Here is a 22,554-nt window from a genome sequence, read left to right on the forward strand (position 1 = left end):
CAGAAAGCACTGGCTTATAGATGGAGTTCTGATTCTTTTTGCAACACTTCCTTAATTTTTGCTTGAAGACTATAGGGGGATGTGCTCTCTGAGAACTGCTTTTGAAGTCTTACAAAGAAGAGAGTTATTATATCTGGGAAGTGGTCATTTTTCTTTTCAAATCTTTGTCTATGCTGTAGAATAATATATCCATGTTTCGACGCAGTTGGTACTTCACATGGTCATCAGTTGTGTTTGGGCTGGGATGTCAGTGCACATATCAACGCTTGCTCTCAGAGACACGAGCAGCAGGCAAAATGTACGGAACAATGATCTAAGTCACATTCAGAAATGTGCTTCAAGAAGTTGTTTTGATGATTACGATAGGAAAGTGGACAAAAGGACAAGTGTCGGTCAATGTAGTGCAGGGAAATGTGTACGGAAACGTATGCGAAAAAGGGTTACGATAAAGAATAGGGGAGGTGGTTTATTGTCCTCCACCTAGGTCAACCAATTAGCAACAAGAAGGCTTAAGCTATCAAATGCTATTAAAACGTTTCTTTAGCAGTATGATCCTGGGGTTTGTTTGGACTTTGTTTTCTGTACTAAAAATAAAGTTATTTTGCATGGAACTCTGACTGCCTACAGCGCCTTCTTCTGAACCTGTTCAAATTGTACTGGTGCGAAATAAGAGAAAAAGTTCAAGTGTGGAGAAGGAGGTCCAACTGAATTCACTCGTTGGTACTACTACAGACTGGCTCTGGGTAAAAAGGTAAAAAAAGAAATAATAACTGCTTCCTCACACCTGTGGGTCACTGAGGCTGAGCTGACATGGTTCACTGAGCAACAGTCAGAGAATATCACCAACCGCTCTCTTCCTACATAGCACCTTAAATTAACTGTCACAGTGCTTATAAACACTTTCACGTGTCAAAGAACACTAAATGTGTATTCATGTTTAACAGTCTAATGCCAGCATGGAGTTTATATTCTAGAGTTGCAGAGATTAATGGATTAGTTGATCAAGAGGAAGTTAATCTGCAATTCATTATCTAATTATTATGTTAGTTAAATATATTGGCAGCAGACATCTGTTCCATCGGCAGTCCCATGTTGGAGTGATGTGGGTGGCAGATGCACAGGGTGTCATTTTGTGGGCCCAGCATTAACTGGCCCATATGCGGAATCCGCTGCCAAGTTTCAATCAATTGGTCAATGTATTAAGTGATTCATTTTTTTTAATTAATATATTCAAGACTGATCTAGTCTTTAAGGAAACTCAAAGCTGAGAAACATGCTACATCTCCTTTTTTGGAACGATTTATATTGTGGCAGAGTAAGGCTATATGAAATGAACATGAATATTAGAGCTTGATATTTTGTCTTGCCTCTCCCTTATCCAGTTCCCTTAAAGGTCAACATGGTCACAAGAGTTTGTAATTAATCAACGGTGCAATGTGTGAAAGTTATCCAAAGTTGACTTCAACATGAAAGCATCTGTAAATTCACCGTTCACAGGGATTCTACGGCAATGAGTCCATGGATTCAGCCTGAAACTGTGAGATTTGTGCAGGGTGAGAAAGGAGCAGGCTCTCAACTTCCTGCTCAAGATCCTTTTTGGTTCTGAACTCAACTACTTTCAATTTTCATATTAACCGGATGCTAAACCATGCCTTCTATGATGGACAGCTTTTTCCTCTGCCTTGGTCTGACCATACATAACAACTATAAATAATTTGTTTTCTGACACGGTCCTGGCTAACCCCTTAAGGAGATCTTCCAATAAATGATAAGGATGGAAACAGGACAGATAAAAAATTATCGCATGTACAAAAAGACCGTCAACCAAAGAACAATTATGACAAATGAACATGGCCCAAAATCTCATCTCATACAAGCACAATTTTAATAACTCTGTAGTGTGTCTATAAATGTACCAAAGCAGCTCGGATGGTCGGACTCCATACCAGGTCATGTTGATAGTTCATAACAACTCTTACTGCCAGAAGGGGAGACAAAGCCCACAGTGTTGACATCTATAAAACAAATTAACCTAGACTCCTGTCAGTGTGCTATTTAGATAGCGAACGTTAACTATTTAGCTAACTAGCAAAATGTTAACTATTTATCTAACTAGCGAACGTTAGCTATCTATCTCCCAAGCTAGCTAGCTAAAGTTAGCTATCTACTTTACAAGCTAGCTAACCCTACCTAAAAAGCTTGCTAGCAAAATATAGCTATTTAGCTAGCTATGACCAAATGGGTGGCTCTCAAAAATTATTTGTTTGATTATTTATAATGAATGGTGAAATTTGCGGTGGAATCATTTGAATGCAATGCAGCATTCTCATAGGCAGTCTTGGAACTCCATATTCCCTGTGATTGGTCAAGTTACCATCAGAAGAATTAATGGTCGATGGATGATTGGTGTGTGGGTGTGTGTGTGTGTGTGTGTGTGTGTGTGTGTGTGTGTGTGTGTGTGTGTGTGTGTGTGTGTGTGTGTTGTGTGTGTGTGTGTGTGTGTGTGTGTGTGTGTGTGTGTGTGTGTGTGTGTGTGTGTGTGTGTGTGTTTGATAGCTCCTGACATAGTGGTACTCACCCACAGTATCACATGGCTCGTCTTTATGAACGCAGAAATCTGTCCTGAAAGAGAAACAAGAGCAGTTTAGATCATCTTTAATACTTTACATACTGCTATACTACTTTCTCACCTTCACCTCAAAAACGTTAAGACCATCAAAGACAGTTTCAATAACTTTGATTATGGTTTTACAGGCCTTGCCTGTCCCTTTTAGGATGGAAGCCGCAAGGGGTTGTGGGAAAAAGAGTAGTTGTTGTATGTGATGGCCATGGTAAGTGAGTGCAGAGAGAAAGTTAGATTAGTTAGAGAGGAAAACAGTGTTCAGTTTAGCTCAGGGTTAGGACTGTCTGTTAGCTACCACTGTAAGAAGCAATAATAAACAGGGAGACAAACTCATCAGGTAGGACAAAGGTGACAAGGACCCGATACCACCCTAAAAACATTGTTTTATTGCAGATCGACATGAATCACACAAACTACCTATTTTGGATTCATAACAGCGAATTTGTGTGGTGACAAGTTTGCATCCCTGATAAAGCGGAGAATATTCCAACGGCACCCAAACGCCTCTCCATCTTTTCCCCGGTGTGATAGTCCGGACGGCTGGTTACCAGCCTGACAATGAGCCAGTCAGAAATTGCCAAGTTTTACCAACCAAGGTTTGGAGCCGAGGTACTGGTTGGAGTACGCCATAGAAGGTATAAGACTGGGATACTCATACTGCTAGCTAGTGGCTGACTTAATCCTACAGCAGATCATAGATATAAGTATCAATGCAAGCTTTTAGATGAAGATGAAGAGGACTGAGGTGGGAGAAGCCGAAATCCATCTAATATTGGGCAGCCTGACATACTACGATTCCCATAGGAGTGTAGCATTCAAAGAAGGGAGACCAATACAGGATGCAACTATTAGTCCTCTTATGGCGCATTTCCACCATGGCGCGGAGCGCGGTTTAAGCGTGCCGTGTCGTGCCGTGCCCGTTTTTGGTTGCGCTTCCACTAGGCCTAGTTACGGCCCGGCCCGGCCCGGGGCCACTATTTCACCTCTTTTCTGGCCCGACAAAATTGTGGTTCTATCGGGGTCAACAAACAGGGCTGAGTCGGGCTGAGTATGCTAAACTAGAGAGAAGCGCAGCATGAAGTGAGCCGGCCCTGTTAAGGCCCAACGCGGCCAAGCAGTACCGAGCGTGGCCGAGGCCGACCGTGTGGTGGAAATGCGCCATTAGACAGTGATCTGAAAAGGCCAGGTATGTGAGGAAACATTTGGAGTCATAAAGATTTTAAAGCAGCAGGTTTTTACGACCTGGGCAGTCTGAATGTGTGTGGGGGTTGGGGGGGGGGGGGCTTACCACTGACATGTGAGGCTGCTCAGCTAGGTGTGAACATCTGCCGGTCCACATCTGGGAACCAAACCTCAACAAGACCTGCTGCTCAATACTTAACGATTGTGTAACGACTGAAGCCTTGCTTTAACCAAAATGGCTATCAGTTACCTTTAGGTTAGAAAGCTACTAACAATGTAATGTTGCAACGTTTCAACCTACAAATCTCTTTAACTTACAAGATGAAGAACATTTGAATTTCTGTCTTTTTGAGTACCTTTTTTATTTATTTAATCCTTCCCAGCTGTTCTCGTGCAGTACATTTTATGAATCCTGAGTTTATGTCTGGAACCATTCCTCTCCAGGTCAACAGAGGCCATGACAGTACCACTGTTCAGATTGACCTGGCACTTTTAAGGTTAGGAGAAAGGGAGACAAATATTTAATTTAAAAAAAAAAGGTTATATAACTAATTTAAACAAATAGCTTTAATCTTTTTGATCTTCTTGGAGACGACATTTTTTTAGTTTACCAGTGAAAAACATGACTATTGTACTGTCAAACTATTCCACATTCCAAACAAAAACACTGCTCAGATCTCATGGCCATCGCATTCTGTCCACTACAGTTCAGACACTGGGTACATTTATAAGAAATGTGATGTTTTGAACTATTTCTGACAAGTGTCTTTGAAAAGAAAATAAGTCAAATCGCCACTTCATGCATTATTTTATTGACACGAGCAAGCAACTGGCAGTGCACTCACACAGTGCACATTAACAGCAGGGTCAGACTTTATAATGCTCTACATGATCACCGTCAAATGAGGCAATCATAGCCATTAACTGCAATGGGTCAACAAGTTCTCTAAGTGAGTGGCAAAGAAATTCAGACCCAGTCCAATAAAGAAATGTCATTATGATGAGTTTGCTGGTGGAATTCTACAGAGACATCGATTGTTTAAATAAGAAGGATCCCTCTTTACCCACACACCAATGGAAACTAAAAGGTAATTCTGAATGACTGAACATAGCCATAGCAAAGTGAGTCAAATATAAAGAGATGGAATACTATTTAGTCAAACCATCATCCCAAATGTATGAGGCCCCACTGTGCAGACCTGTGAGGATCAGTGTTCAGAGGACACGGTGACACCCAGCTGTCTGCTTCTCAGGAGGACGCAAACACTTAGAGACATAAAGAGATCAGTGTGGAGGACGCTTCCTCAGAAACTGCACAAAAGTCACGTAGAAGGTTGCTCTGAGTTCAAACACACTCAATATTGAATGTCATCTTGTCTCATATTCTCTCCCTTGCAACACTACAGGTATGCAGCCTTTTGTGCAGACACACACTCAGCTATAACTTGAATCTGTGCAGAGCACCAAAGCAGTGATGAGATGGGGGGGCAGTTATAAATGCCTTAAAGAGGCTGTAGTATATTATATCTGGAGGCACACAGATGTTTACCTCCTTCCACCTGGTTAAGTTTCACTGGCCTGTCCCAACTGTTCTCCAAGGCAAATCTACTGATTTGACATGACGTCCAGCTCACTAGTCATGGGAGTGCTACACAGTCACAGTGGAAAAAATCAGTATCATTTATTCAGTTGAATTGGCTGTTCTGAAACTCAGCACCTGATATGCTATGGTTAGTGGACTGGACATGTACTGTAGTGCAGGGGTTCCCAACCCCCGGTCCGCGGACCGGTACCGGGCCGCGGACCTGCTAAAAAGCCGGGCCGCGAAATAGCTGTGAGTTGATCGTAATATTTGCAGAATTATAAATATATAAAAATATTTTATCATAATATTTTTTTCAAAAAGTGTAATTTTCGCCACCTATGCTACCAGTCTTATTATTTCATCCAGTAGCTAGTAATCTTTCACCAGAAACCGTTGAAAATGGCTTTATGATGTTCCGAGGGATTCGGCGGCTCAGCCTATAGGTCTCAGCCTCTTGTGCGCACGAGAATGTTACCGGTGCGCCAAGTAGGAAGAGGAGCGCACAGGAGACAACCGTTTGATTGCAGACTGTTATGTTTATGTGGGGAAATGGTGCATACATTATTTGAGATATATTTCAAACTCGGACTTCATTTTAAGGACATGTCGGCCAGGGGTGTAGAGCTATTTGTTTAAGCACCGGATTGGCAAAACAGGAGAGTAAACCAGTCTGCCTTGATCTATGAATTAATGTCCGGGGACTCTCACGGTATCTGCTGCCCGCAGCTGTTTTATAGAAGGAACACCTCCTTCACTTCATGAAATGGCTGCAGCATCAGGAGGCAGCGGGACGTACTCGGTAAAGAGCTGTGCCTTTTTACGCACCGCCTTCGCTGTGTTTAATTTAATCAGAACAGCTTAAGAGTGACTGCAGGCTGCTACGTGTTAACCACACACACCTCTACACACATCTCTACACACATCGAACTGCCCGATTACTCCCCCTTTTATTAGTTTTATGAAGGAGATGTCCAGTCAGTCACCAAGGCGCATGATGTGTGTGTGTATGTGCTCTGCTCAGCTCAGCTCTGTGTGTTCGGTGTGTTTGTGTCTGTCCGACACCGGCATATATGCGGCTGTTCCCAAAATAAATTAGTTTAATCTTAATCTCGATGTAGTGCTAAATGCTGTCGGGAGTGCACCGGAACGAACGACACTATCATAATATCTTCTGAAAACAAATGCCAGTGTCTCACACACACACACACACACACACACACACACACACACACACACACACACACACACACACACACACACACACACCAACACACACACACACACACACACACACACACACACACACACCCTGGCGACCGGACATCTCCTTCATAATGCGCCTTCTCCTCGTTTTCCCAGCATTCACTGGATTATCCGTAAATCAAAAACCAAAACGTTGATTTATCTGTTTTCCCGTTTTGGTTTAAAACAGAATAACGTCGTTTTTTTGGTTTTCCGAAAAACCAAAAAACAACACTGGTTCTTTTTTAAACTTTGTTAATATGTTTTGGATGCATATTGTTCTAGTATTTGTTCAGGCTGTTACATACAATTAGCCTCTGTTGCTACCTGCTGGTGGTGAGTAAATATTAAAATCAGTTAAAATTGACAACCGGTCCGCGATTTTTTTTTAATGTATCTGCCGGTCCTTGGCACAATAAAGGTTGGGAACCCCTGGTGTAGTGGATGTGACGCCAGTTGTGAAGGAGTTAGGGATACACAGTCAGAAAAGGTGAAGAACAGAGGTGTTATGGCTGCCTTTTTCCCTCCAGTAGATCTGCCCAGGTTTGTTGCATTGCTGCAACGAGGTGCATGACGAGGTGCACCTTAAAAAGTAGGTGCTTAAAGAGGCCACATTATGCTTTTGGGGGCTTCCCTCTCCTGTAGTGTGTTCTATAGAATGCATGTAAATGGTCTGCAAAGGCTAAAATCCCTGTGTTCCCTCCAGAGGGAGTTTCTCTCCTAGCACATTGTACGTGATAGGCTAAGGGGCAGGACATCTCTAATACCCCTTTCACACCAAGGCTTTTCCCGTTCTAGCTCCGTGCTAGAGCTTTTCTGGTTCAGAACCGGTTCTTCGGTTTAGCTCCCGCTCTGTTCACACCGCTCAGAGCCCGACTGGTGCTGCCGCTGCTGCGTCATGACGTCACAGTTTACGTCGCTGATTTTCTCCCCAACGGAGCTCACAACAACAACAATGGGGGTCTGCGTCGGGTCGATGATCGTGTTGCTTTTAATCATACGAAGCCAGATTAAATTAAATAACGACTTCTCCAACCTTATACTTTTCTCCAGAGTGCCGTGGTTCTTTGTTTATTAATGTGTTTCAGCGGCATTTACCGACCGCTGCAGTGCTGGCTGCTCTTCCACGGGAGTTTATTCTCCCGTTAGCTCCGGGTTAGCTCACACGGCTCTAAAGTATTCACTGTCTGACTGTCACACAAGCAGCTGATACATATCCCCAGTTCCCCTTAAGTGAATGTGTGTCAGTCTGAATTGACGCTGTTTGGCATCACAACGCTGTTATGAAAGTTTCTCTGGTATAACATGGGTGATGTTAGCATAGCAACCGAAGTTAAACTGACTATAACTTGACTACTTGTTGCTATCCTATTGTGGCATAAGCTGTTTTCTACAGGCACATTTTACCGGCGTATTTTTTATTATGATTCTACTACTGATAGTCGGACATGACAACCTGTGCAGCCCATGTATTGATTCCATCCGATAGCTGCTATAATACAAAACAAAACGTCTGCCTGCTCTCCACAATGATCAATAACAGAAGACGGATGGTCAAATAAACAGAATCACACGAAGCCTGGTTAGTGTTGCCTGACTTTATAAAGCGTGTTTTTTTTTTACAAGTGTGTGGTTGCGTTCTAGTCACTTTGCTCAGCGCTACTGCTTGTTACAACTTTTATTTGCCGTACTCGCCTTAACTGTTAGCTCAGGTTAATCTCGCCCCCTCCGACGTAAGCGTGACGTATGCGGTTCTTGCTTCTAGACGGACAACTTTTTGGTGCTCGAAACGAACCGGATTCCGGAGCTTAGAGGCTGCTCCGCTGCGGTGTGAACAGGGAAAACCGGTGCTTTTCAGGCTGTAGCTCCGAACCGGCCCTGGAACCGCGTTGGTGTGAAAGGGGTATAAGCGGTTGCCAGCTAACCAGCCGGCCAGCTAACCAATCAGAGCAGACTGGGCTCTGGTTTCAGACAGAGGGTGAAAAGAGGTGCTGCAGCACAGGCAGTATGAGAAAGATAAAGAGCTTTTTGAACATGAAAGCATGGAGACATGTCACAGTAGAGACACCAGATTCATATGAACCAGAAAATGAGCAGAATATGTCAAGACAAAGTAGCTACACACTGATCCACTGCAGAACTAATATTCAAACAAGTCAAATGTTCTGCATGAGATGATGTTACCCAGATGAACCTCTGAATAACTGCCTGTGTGTCAACAAACAACTCCAGCTCTAATCCAATGACAGCCGGGCTCCAGGCTCCTCTGACTGTACATATAATATGTGATGGAGAGGCACTGTTGGTAGCTGCTGTACAAACGCCCAGTGCAAGCTATTCTCCAACACATAACAGCGGTCTGCGACAAGAGGAATATTTAATATAACCTGACAGTTTTGAAAAGTAACAAATGAGATATACTCAAATACTGTACAAACTGCTCTGACACCGCTTCGCCACTTTCGTCACGTGAAACGTGGTTGGATCTTAAATGAGTTGGAAAAATGATAGATGCTCCCAGGTATTATAATGTATGAAGCTGCGCATCAAATGTTTAGCACCTTTGAGGGAAAATTACTTAACGAGGAAATCAGTGCTTAATCATGCCCTTTTTTAACAGATTCATTTAACAACCCTTGCAGCTCCAGGGAAAACGTTATGCAATTGCTTTCCAAAAGCTTGCTGCCAGCCACTGACACAGGAGCAGTTCCCAGCTGCCTCTGAAAGGCTTCATTGCTGATTTTTTTTCCAATGTATCAAAATGTCAACCTTTCATCAAACAGAGTCTGAGGTATTTTGTTCTGAAAGCGTGTTCATGTAGCACAGCTCTAATCTTCTGAATGTGAGTAATCCAGTGTGAGTGACATGAAGTCATCCAGAGGCCAGGATCAAATATCTGCTTATCTCCCATAACAGGCTGTTAATAAGCCGGGGAGACAGGTGTCACACACATGAGCTTCCCACCAGCTCCAGAAGAGTCTCACACACACACACACACACACACACACACACACACACACACACACACACACACACACACACACACACACACACACACACACACACACACACACACACACACACACACACACACACACACACACACACACACACACACACACACACACACACACACACACACACACACACACACACACACACACACCAGGAAACCAGAGTGCTGTGTCACACTTTAATTTGCCGCCTCTCTCCCTCCCTGACGGCTGCTGGCATCACCCCTCTCCTCCCCTTCCTGCAGATGTTGATCCTGACTGATTCTGTCCTCACACAGGACGCCTTATGACAAGGGGGGGGGGGGGGGGGGGGGGTTTATAACAAACCACCTGAAGAACAAAAGGCCACTGTATTCCTGCCCTCCTCCCTCCGCTCACAGCAAGAGGAGACAGGATAGGATCTGACAGCAGACATGAGTACTCATTTAGACAAAAGGATTCCTTTCACCCGCCCCCCCCTCCCTGGAGTTACAGCAGGTAATAATAGCTAATCCCAAATTAGGAATGTTTTATGTTGTTCCAGACTCTGTCTTGTTGGGAATGATGGAGGATAGAGAACTGAGAGGCTGATTACACACCAGACTGCACCAAGGCAGGGCCAGGACAGAGACTAAAGACAGGAGAGGAGTGGACTACAACAAAAACCTGTATCGTTTCTTTTTCCAAAGGCAATGGACACTTTCATTCAGGCTGCACCATTACAACTTTTCAAATCACAACCCTATTTGTTGCTGCTACCTCTCATTCTTTACTTACAAACATTCAGCTGCAGATCCCTTACATGGAAACACTCATTCAAGTCACAATTATCACATGACAATTATGTTACTCTACGTGAAAAACGGTACAAGAAGAAGGTGGCAGAACATCAATGTCAGAACAAAGAGGGAGTAGAATATGGTGAAAATGGTATTTTAGAAACTGCACAAATCTACAGGAGCCTGAGCAGCACCAGGGCTGAATGTTAGACTAGAGTCACGAGGCTCATAGACAGAGTCATAGACAAACACAACACAATGCTAACCACAAAACATTGTTTTAATGCTGCTCCACCTGAAAGAACGCAGAAGCCTAAAGCCTATCATTTGTGTTGAAGCAGAAACACAGAAGTCAAAGGCTCTGAAACTAAAGATCATGGCAGAAAGAATTGTGAAAAATCACACACACACCCGGGTCTCTGCGAGGGTTTTAAATGAGCACTACAAAGACTTCCAACAGTAAGTTAACCTGAGCAGCCGGGTGAAGGAGAGCTAATCACAGAAGCATGCCCTGTTGGTGTGTGAGGAGAAGCTGAGGTCTGTGTGTCCTGTCACTGTGGAGTCATCTGATTACTGATCGACTGTATGCAGGTAACTACAGTGCTAAACTGACTTGCATCACCTGTTACCTCACACTGGTTTACTGACTGTAAGACGCCTTACTGTAAGGAGTCAGGAAGGGACACCTTTGTGAGGTATCAGATGGATAAACAATGCTAATTATAATAAACAAATCAACGTCAACTGTACGGCATAGGTTAGGATTTCTTTAGATAATGTTCAAAATAGTTTGAATGAATAACTTTGTTATTTTTCTAAAACTTGAATAAGTGAGATTTTTCGTCTTTATAGTAAATGGACTGTATTTATAAAACACAAAGTCAACTACTGTGGGCCATCAGGAGCAACAGTGGGTTTAGTTAACCCACTCTTAGTTTATCTTAACCTACATCAAACAAGTTGACTGCGGGGGCTGGCAATTACGCCAACAACCTTTTGATTAATGAACGCACGACCTCACAGCAGCAGTCTCCCAGCAGTTATAATGGAAGTGACAGCCCATGTAATAAATGACTCATCCCTTCATGTGGGGGGGGTGCTGGGTTCATACCTGGTGACGAGCACTGCCGTGTCCACTGGGGGGATGTCGTCCCTTCCTCCAGGAACGTGGTTGGTGCCGAGGTACCGCGGCCACCCAAACTCCTGATACTGCCAGTGACAGAAGCTCTCCAGAGCCCGCTCCCCATGGTGGCCCACCTTCAGCTTCCCCTGAAGAGGCACATGTGAATACAATACATACATTAAAATCCAAGGTAGAAAAGATCACTAGCTGCATAAAACAGTAAGGGAATGTATGAAACAAATAGAGTAGCAGATAGAGTAGGAAACATTAAAAGTATATGTTGCACTGTGTTTTTTAGATCAGTGTTGTTAGTGAGCAGTAACCCTCTCCCCGTACTGCATCCCAGGGTCTCATTCAGCTGTAACCCACCTGTTCATCAGCCTTACTCTAACAGTCAGTTTACTTATTATGTAATTAAAACGAAATAAATAATAACTTTGTTATAATTTGTTATTTCGTTTTGAAAAAAAAGTGCAATTCCATCTAATCTCCCTTCAACTCTATTAACGTATTCTATATTTTTGAAATATTTGGTAATGGAACATACCTCACACCAGCTTTCTGTGTGAACTGCATATCTGAGGTATGAGGTGCACACGTTCTCACTGCCCATTCTTCTTTTATAAACATCTTGTGTGTGGAAAGTAGAACATTTGAGCATTATATTAGATACAACCCCCGAAATACATGAGAAACAAATTATGTAAAGTCTTAAATGCAGATTATTCTTAATTTGGACATGAATCCTGTCCCTGGCATTTGAAAGGAGGAAAAGTAAACCTCTTTCCTGAGAGTCATGACCTCCCACACACTCACACAGGGTATCAGAGAGGGTCACTCACCGGGCGGCTGTGGAGCAGCACCAGCTTGGTGACTCTGATGTTGATCCTGATGCCCAGACTCCGGTGGTGGAACATGTTGTAGACCTGAGAGAGCAGCAGGGAGGAGGAGGGGGGGGGGGGCAGTGAGGGACAGGCAGGGACAGGGAGGGACAGGCAGGGACAGGGAGGGACAGAGAGGGACAGGGAGGGACAGGCAGGGACAGGGAGGGACAGGGAGGGACAGGCAGGGACAGGGAGGGACAGGGAGGGACAGGGAGGGACAGGGAGGGACAGGGAGGGACAGGCAGGGACAGGGAGGGACAGGCAGGGACAGGCAGGGACAGGGAGGGACAGGGAGGGACAGGCAGGGACAGGGAGGGACAGGGAGGGACAGGCAGGGACAGGGAGGGGACAGGGAGGGACAGGCAGGGACAGGGAGGGACAGGGAGGGACAGGCAGGGACAGGGAGGGACAGGGAGGGACAGGCAGGGACAGGGAGGGACAGGGAGGGACAGACCCAAGAGCAGGAGTTTATACAGGGTATATGCAGGAATCCTGAAGTCAAATGTAATACCTTTTAAGACCTTTTTTAAGACCCTTTCCATACATTTTAAGACCTCATCGCCACTTTGAGTTCTAACCGGTTACCTTGGCGACACACTTTACCTCACATTGACTATATACAGTATTGATTGTCCTTCCTCCTTATCTTCCAACCATTTGGACGCAAACTTGCATTTCCCCATAACGATGTTGTTTAACAACCGGCGTAAACGGACCTTCGCGCGCTATCAAGCAGTGAGCGTGCGATGTCCTGTTCAGATGACGTCAAATCCAACGGGATGCCATCAATAAACTACACAGAATCACACTACACACCTAGGCAATGATTACATTCAGGCAGACTGTAGAATACAACCTCTTTGGACAATTTATATACTTATTGGAAACAACCTACAAAATGTAATACCTTGGAAAATGCCCTTTAATACTTTTTAATACTTTTTAATAGCCTTAATTTTCGCTAAATTGATTTATCAACTTTTAATACTTTTTAAGACCCCGCGGACACCCTGGTATAACAAGTGGATGTTTATTGTCCAGTTTAATGATGTTATTGATTAAAGAGGCCCTATATAGTTTCTACCCCCCTAAATATAGTTATGAACCTGAAAATGAGCATGATTATATATCATCTGTAACACTTTGTCTTAGGCTTGTGTCTCAACTTCATTTGTGTGTAATTTAGTGTATAACATCTCTAATGCCTCCCTCTGCTCTGTCCTCAGTCTCAGACAGGAACAGCTGGGCGTAGAGGCAGAGCAGCCACGTGCACACACTTCCTCACACACACAGTGCTGCAGGCTCACAGTACTATCACATCCAAGACAGCTCAAATCTTAAAGACATTCTTATGAAAGAAAAAAAGTGTGTTGTCGACCTACATCGTTATGAAAGTATAGGTAATAATTAGGGCTGTCAGTCGATTAAAATATTTAATCGCAATTAATCGCATGATTGTCCATCGTTAATCGTGATTAATCGCACATTTTTTATCTGTTCTAAATGTACCTTAGAGGGATATTTTTATAAGTTTTTAATACTCTTATCAACATATGAGTGGACAAATATGCTTTATATGTTTGTTTATTATCATTTGAACAATGACAAATATTCTCATGAATATTAAACACAACAACCTCTGAACATTACAAATATTCGCCTCAATTCAACCTGGAACCTCTCATACAATAATACAATACAAAGTGTGTGTGTGTGTGTGTGTGTGGTGTGTGTGTGTGTGTGTGTGTGTGTGTGTGTGTGTGTGTGTGTGTGTGTGTGTGTGTGTGTGTGTGTGTGTGTGTGTGTGTGTGTGTGTGTGTGTGTGTGTGTGAATGTGGAGACACTGTGATGTATGGGCTCAGAACAGTCTCATAATACACACATGCACACAGAAGGATTCACACTTGTATTTCCGGATCCACACTTGTGTTTTTCAATGCACCCCTAAATGTGTTCCGTTTCATGTACATGTAAATAAAATCCAAATACAGAAAAAAGTTTTACATATGTATTTTTGATCCTCACATATTTGTTTTCCGTTTAAATCCCCTGAACCTACAAACACAAACCGCTTTCTGTGCATGGATCGCTGTGCATTCGTGTGTGGGTTTTTTGAGACTCCCCTGACGGTCACCCGATTCGTATTTGTAATTTTGTCTATCTATAGCCAATCAGATGTCTCCTCAATTCTAAGCCAATCACATGAGCGCGCCCCCACGAGGGTAGATTTATTGCGTTCATGACGTAGCGCTTCATGTACGCATTTTGCGCTGTCCGGAGCTGACAGGTCCATGGAGCCTGCAGGCGCTAATCTCAGGATACTTCCACTGTCAGTACATTGCCACTTTCCGAGCAGGAAATGCACGCAAATACAAGCCTTTATATTATTAAGGTACAGCGCCACTTTCCGAACCATTAATGAAGGCTTGTGTACACAAAAACGGCAGGCAAAACCGTTTTAAATGTGTGTTTCCTGTATGGCGAATACAGCTGCTTTATTTATGTCTGTATGAAGTTGTTGTGAGTGTGGAGGGAGCAGCTACAGGTTAGCTTAGCCTGATCGATCAGTGCACTACGAAGCCAGTGCTAGACAGTGAACTGTCAACGGGGGGAGCCCCCGCCGGTCATTATCGGCCGATATTCACTCTTAATAGTTTGATCGGTGCTCTCTATAAAGGCCGATCAGGAGAGCTGGATCTGATCGATGTGGATACGCGAGTGAAGTTTTAGCGAGCTGCATGAGAAACTGACGGGCTGTCAGGAGAGAGGGAGGGAGAGAGGAAAAGAGGGGATCCGTTACTCCCGTGTTATTAGCCATATCCGGTCATAGTCCGGTAATTACCTGCTAACGGAAACTCTGCTACACAATTCTTCTTCTTCTTCTTCTTATTATTGAAACATGACCGGTAAGTTTCAAATTTGTCCGATAAAATTAATTCTGTCTGCGGAAACCCAGCTCCGGACAGCGCAAAATGCTTACATGAAGCGCTACGTCATGAACGCAATAAATCATACCCTCGTGGGGACGCGCTCATGTGATTGGCTTAGAATGAAGGAGACATCTGATTGGCTATAGATAGAAAAAATTACAAGTACGAATTGGGTCACCGTCAGGGGAGTCTCAAAAAACCCACACACGAATGCACAGCGATCCATGCACAGAAAGCGGTTTGTGTTTGCAGGTGCAGGGGATTTAAACGGAAAACAAATATGTGAGGATCAAAAATACATATGTAAAACTTTTTTCTGTATTTGGATTTTATTTACATGTACATGAAACGGAACACATTTGTGTGTGCATTGAAAAACACAAGTGTGGATCCGGAAATACAAGTGTGAATCCTTTTGCGGATCATGAAATACAAGTGTGAATCCTTCTGTGTGCATGTGTGTATTATGAGACTGTTCTGAGCCCATAGTGATGGATCGTTAGAGCTATGTGCAGCTCAAGGCATATATGCTCGAACGGGAGCTGCCTGGACGCTGCAATCATGTTGCGCGCACTATCCGTGCTGAGTGTGCTGACTTTTCGTACAATGTCCCACTGTCTGGCTACCTGCATAAAGTCAAGTGCTCGGCGCAGTTGTCGGCGAAATGTCGCTCCTCTGTTTTCATTGAAACAGCTCCTTATATCCGTTAGCGCAGCTAGCTAGCACCAGATGCTAACAACAACAACACGTAAGGTGTGCCTCGCTCGCGCCACACATACACACACCCTCCCGGTCCTCCCGATGGCCAGTCCGGGCCTGCCAGTGAGCGTGGAAGTGTGCTCTGCCACAAGCGGGCGGCAGGAGCGGGGCTGTCAGCATCAGCTTGTAGATGGTATTTTAAACTCGATGCGCTCTGAAACTACGGCGGCCGAGGACAAAAAATACACATGCGTTAATCGCGTTAAAATAATTAGTGGCGTTAATTTTTTTTTGCGTTAGCGCGTTATTAACGCGTTAACTTGACAGCCTTGATGTAATATAACTCTCATTTTCAAGTTTTATTGAGGTTTTCTTTTAACAAATGTTATCATGCTTACATAATGTTCACATATTGCCCATGGCTGAAACACCTGTAATAACCTCCGTCAGGCTTGTTTTGTATAACCTGCACACTTTAAATAAAGAAGTAGAAGGAAATGCACCAATCGTTAGAATGTCTTAATAGAATGTTTATAGGCACTCAAGAAAACATTTCTAAAGTGACCCTTCCCTAATATTGAGCAGCACACGCCCTAAACAGCCTGAAGCTCTCTGGATGTTATTTTCCACAGTTTCCACCAATCATACATGAGTCTCACATAGATTGTTTTTGTCTTTTCACCATGAGCACCAACTGGAGGAGCCCACTTTCAGAGATTGTATGAATGAGCTTCAATTCTGAATCTGACATCGTATAGCAGGAGGCAGAGGACGATAAAGCGGAATTATTTACAGTGTCCTCCTGCCTGATCTCCTGCCACAAATAGTCCTATTGGTCTTATGATCGTTTTTGTCTGACAAAACACGTCCAAAAACAGCCTTTTCATTAATTTGTTAACGGTGACATCTCCAGCACACTAATGAAGTGTCAAGATATTTTCAACTTCTCAAGGCTCAAGTGACAGGTGCAACGCTGTTTCTTGAAGCGGCCACATGATACAGCAAAGGCTCTCCTTGATGGGAACAATTTAATAAGTGACTAGAAAAAGATGCTATTTGGAAGCACACCCCAAGGGGGGGTTCTTTTTCAAAGGTCTGAGGGGAGACTCAGGCCCCTGCTTTACACAGAACAGATTCTATACAGAAAACATACCATTTTACATTTGACCCTATGAACCTTCAGAGGGTCCTGCTGTTATTGTTTCTGATGTGCTCACCATGTTCATGACGGTCAGCAGGAACCTCTGCGCCGCCTCGGCCCCGTGGTACTGCACCATGTCGGAGTCGGCCACCACCACCGTCTCCACTGTGTAGGCTTCATGCAGGCGGATGGCGTTCCTCCTCCCCCGACCCTCCTCACCCACTTTGGACATCTTTTCCTTCTTCTTCCCTACCATCAACAGGAAGAGAGACAAAGAGAGAGACCCAGCGTTAAACAGAGAAACAGTAACACAGAGACCTTTTTTACACTGCAGTGTGCATGTGTGTGTGACTAGATATCTGTAACATCAAGTTACCTAAAGCTGAGCCGAACTACAGTGCAACGTCAATCAGGGGGATCTATTTTGTAGCTTTCTGGTCCCATGGCCAAAATAAGTAATTCCATATTTGAAAAAGGTATTAAAAATGCCTCTGATTGAGTAAATAATCCTAGCACCCTTTGCACAGCTGCAGCATCTCCATTTGCAGAGTGACTGAATGTGAAGCTGCACAGACTGGTTCACTTCAAGTGTACAGATATTCTGAACAAACTGTGCTGTTGTATTAGCTGTAAAATGTCTTTACTGTAGAGTTTTTTTTTACTATATGTACAGCACTTTGGCTCGACCAAAAATCGTTTATAAATGTGCTATATAAATAAAACTTAATTTGATTTGATTTGATTTGATTTGATTTAATTTGATAGAGATATTTAGGTGTCATATTATAGGGAGGCAAATATGTTTTTATAGGGTTCATACACGAAGGATGGTCAGCTAATACTGACAACATACTCCTCATTGTACTGAGTTTTCTGGTTTATTTTGTATATTTATATTTGATGGAAATACTGTCTTTATCCTCTTTAATGTTAAAACGTTTTTTTAATATATTTTATTTGTATTATCGTTCTATTATTCTCTCACAACTTATTTCCTTATGCTGTTCGCACCACCAAACACCAAAGCAAATTCTTTGTATGTGTAAACCTACCATAAACTCAAATCTGATTCTAAGTCTAATAAAGCCAAGACAAAAAACATGTTCTCCGTTTTCTTTATAATATAGCTTCTGACACAAGATATAAACCTCAACATACTCTATATTTAAATATTTAAAAGGGAATGAAATGAAATACACCCATTATATGTAGCTGTGCACACATTCTGACAGTGTCAGAGATATTATGATGAACTCTGTCAGAACATGTGCTTACACTGAAAGTGTATGTTTATCTCTGGGTTTGGCTCACGTCTAGTTCAACAACTTACACAGTAGTTTGCTGGGGGGTCCCTTTTTCCCAACTAACCTCCTCCTGATCATTCCCATTGCTACCACTCTGTAAGGACAGGAATCCAGAACTCTAAATGTGGTCTAATCATTTCTAAATGCTTTATTTTGGAAAAGGCTCTGAGTCTTCAAATGGTTTGCATTTCAACAAAACATTTGATATTGTTTAAGAATCAAAACATCCACGACACCAAGAATCAGAGGACTGCATCAGGAGACGTTTATCTGGAGCTGTCATCAGAAACAGGTGGTGAAATACACTGATATACAAAAACCCTCTGTACTGTGTGGCACAGGGGATAGAACCTCAGTCAAACTGAGTAACAACTAAATGAACAGTCAAGTGCTGAAAATCGCCAATAAACTGTACCCCCACAACAACAGCAACCCCCGCCCATAGGAAAGGAAGAGAAGGTCAGAGTGTGTTTCAAACAAGGACTGTCAGATTCTGTGACAGCATTCCAAACGTCCCGTCTAGCATTTGCATTGGTGGGAAACTGTGCCACCCCAACATTCAATGTCTTCATTCAGCGGTTAGTGAGGGCTGACATTTAGGTGGGAATAGAACTCTCTCCTAAGCTATCTTTTTTCATCCTTAAAATCTACCTTGGATAATTCTGCAAACACCAAAATACATCTGATGCTAGCATTTCTTTATACAGTACATGTTGTGTGCATGGAAAGATAAGATAATCAGGGAAAGATTATGGCAAAGAAAAACAGGTTGATATATGGTTAGTTTTAGACGACTCACTTTACTTGTATACCCCATCTCCTTATTCTGCATTTGGGTCCTGATTACCTCCTGCCCGTGACAATAATGAGCTGACAAAATACTTGGCTCACACCAAACTTAGATCCTCCAGTACATCCAATTCTTCATCTTCCTCACCATCATCATTATTACTGTTGACATTAAGTCGGCTTTAGGAGGTTTTAACATTCCTCCATGTATTGAGCTAGCTGGGAGCTCCAGCGTCAATCTGGGACTGCTTACTGCAGCCACTCAGCGAACACATCTGCAGGGGCCAAGCTCTTCTTTGAATGAGCTCTGTATTGTTCAGCCCATCTGGTGTCTGTTTAGCTTGTTTCCTGGAGTGTACAAATGTGACTGATGGCAATGCAGCACCAGAGTGAAGGCTGCCTGCAACACTGCAATATGGATTCACCCAGGACAGACTCTGGACCAAGAGGACTCAATTCATCGGAAGCCAAACAGCCATCCAATAAATTCCTTTTTGTTGTTTGAGTCTCTATATTTGAGTAAAAATGTTCCGTTACTTGTCTCGTTTGCAAGGTTTTGTAGAATAATCATTATAACTGGAAGGAGCCAGTATTAGAGTATGACTAGACTGGAAACACAAACAGAACAATGACTGGGGGACCTGAACTGGTTCTGGGACAGCTGTTTGGGGTTCTAGACAGCCAGAATGTTTACATGTGACTTAGGCTAGCTATGAATGCCTCCCTTGTTATGGGGTTATATTCTTTTTTCATATCAAACTTTAAAAGTCTGTACAGTAATTACCTGAACAAATCATGCAACCTAATTTGGTGTTGCCCTCCAAAAAAAAAAAATGTGGGCTTTCTTGATTTTCAGGGTTGGTGGTAAAGGTTTGATTAAGTTTAGGCTACTAAAACTCTGCCATGGTTAAGGATAGGAATAATTGAGGGCTTCGGGCGATTTTGTGGATTTCTTCAAGTCCCGACTCAACTCAAGTGTAAGCTCAGAGAAAAGACCACTAAGAGCAAGTGGTCTCATGAAGTTGCTACATATCCCACCCAGGCAGAGCACTGAGACACTCAGCATAACTCAGTGAGCTGCTCAATGCTTTAAGGGAGAAAACCTTGTAAAAGGAAAGAAAATAGGATGTGTTTGAGTCACAAATAAAGAAATAACACAGTGCTTTGAAACCAGCAGCAGCCCCACAGGGAACAATAGTCTGCCTACACAGCACTTTGTGGGAGAACATTAGCTAATGCGACGACTGGACTGCTACTGTCAGGCCCAAAGTAATCACTTTTGTTCGGAGGTTCTCACAAAGCAAACTTTTTACTTAATCTTGCAAGTAGAAAAGCACTATATTAAACAGTCAACATTCCAAACCAACAAACATGGCAGCGCTCTAACCTTTGGGAAATGTAAGGGAAAGAATGGTCAAACATTTTATGGAGCACCTTCAAAAATGTTAAAAGTACTTCACAAGTGTTAAGAGAGTTAAAGGTCCCATGTCATGCTTTTCCGGTTATTACCCGTCCCCTTGTGTGTTATGAAGGTTTTTCTGCATGTAAACGGTGTGCAGAGTCACAAACCCTCAAAGTACACCCTGTAGCGAGTAAAACTCTAACACAGAAAAGACCTGTCTATGCTGCCCCAGAACGCCTCGTTGGAGATCTCTTTTTCCATTTGTTTCTTCCGGGAACCAAAATGGACCAATCCGCGAAGATCCTCACACACCAGGATCCCTTGGCGTCACTATCAAACGCAGTGGGGGGACATTTAGCGTACATTTTCAACTAACAGGGAGTCCCATTAGCCGCGTTCACACCGCAGTACTTTTCCCACTGTAGTTCCGATATAGTTCCGAAATGTCGCGTTCACACCAAAAAGAGCCGGAACTAAAATTAGTTCATCAGAACCTTTTTTACCCCCTTTTCCGTCCCTGCTAGAGAGCAGGGACTTTCGTGGGAGAAAAAGGTTCCTATTTCTGATTGGCTGGGCGAACCACGCCCCCGTAAAACTCCCGCTCCCAAAGTTTTGTGAAGCCGCCATTTTATTATCCTGGCATTAGCATTATTAGCATTAGCATTAGCCCAGCGCACAAACGCAGAGAGACTAACTTATGGCAACACAAAAGAAAACATGGGAGCGGTGGAGATGAGGAGGTGTCGGCGTTCTGGCGATTTACTCGGAAGTTAGAGTTAGTTCCCTAACTCCGGGGACTTCCGGCCGGGTTCTTCGGGCGGCAGTATACGCCGTGAAGTTGTTTGCGGCCTGCCAGTAAACCCAAAGCAGAAGAAGAAGAAGTGATGTCAGCGGCTTCATTTGCCTAATCCAACCCCAGGGACTTATTCCGGTGTGAACGCGATCTGTACTTAGTTCATGAGAACAAAAAAGTTCTCATGAACTAAGTTCTGATTAACCTTTGTGGGAAAAGTACTGCGGTGTAAATGCGCCTATTGACTTGCATAGAGCTCCCTGGTTGGTAATAGACGAGTTGGGATGGTGGAGAAATGCTCTCTGCAGACCCATTCTCACAGCGTTATAAACCTTTTTCTTTCTCAATATCAAGCCACACTTATTCGGCTGTGAGTGTTTGTGTGTGCTCAGGATGAGTTTCGCGCTGTCCCGCTGTATCGCAGACCCGGAAACCACACCAGTAAGCCAGCTCACTGAGCAGCGAGCCTCGCAACGTCCCGACCAATCAGAGCACACTGGGCTCACAGGGAGGGGGGGGCAGGAGCCGTTTAGGACAGAGAGTGAATACCGGTGAATACACATACTTCAGATAGATAGATAGTACTTTATTGATCCCAAATTGGGAAATTGTTGTTGTTACAGCAGCATAAAAGGCATTTTACAATAAAACAAAACTATAAAATATACAAGAATAGAAAGAAAAAGAAAAGAAAATATAAAATATACATGTTGAAATATAAAATATCCATGCAGATATTATATATATATATATACAAATATATATATATATATATATATTCAAAATATATGGAATATGGAGTATAAATATTGAACAGATTATAGAGTAAAATGTACAACGTTGTTTAGTTTCTAGAGAAACTATGGAGCAGAGAGTTCTCTTCCAGCCAGAGGTGATTTATTGTACAGAGTTATTGCAGTGGGCAGGAATGTTTTCCAGTATCTGTCCTTGTGACAGGGGAGCTGCAGCAGTCTGTTGGAGAAGGAGCTGCAGCAGTCTGTTGGAGAAGGAGCTGCAGCAGTCTGTTGGAGAAGGAGCTCCGCTGTCTGTCCAGCTGCAGGTGGAGAGGATGGGTGGGGTTATCC

At 43.3% G+C, this 22,554-nt stretch overlaps 1 protein-coding gene across 1 annotated transcript in view; it reads right to left on the minus strand.

Annotated features, from left to right (window-relative positions):
• The window catches only part of adamts17 (ADAM metallopeptidase with thrombospondin type 1 motif, 17), a 151,127-nt gene that overhangs the window by 57,744 nt on the left and 70,829 nt on the right, over positions 1-22,554 (minus strand). The window contains 4 exon segments of the mRNA XM_034127319.1: positions 2,579-2,622; positions 11,516-11,673; positions 12,370-12,453; positions 17,258-17,430. Of these exon segments, the coding sequence (XP_033983210.1) occupies positions 2,579-2,622; positions 11,516-11,673; positions 12,370-12,453; positions 17,258-17,430 (459 nt within the window).

This window comes from Trematomus bernacchii, unplaced genomic scaffold (genome assembly GCF_902827165.1).
Source record: "Trematomus bernacchii unplaced genomic scaffold, fTreBer1.1, whole genome shotgun sequence".
NCBI lineage: Eukaryota > Metazoa > Chordata > Actinopteri > Perciformes > Nototheniidae > Trematomus > Trematomus bernacchii.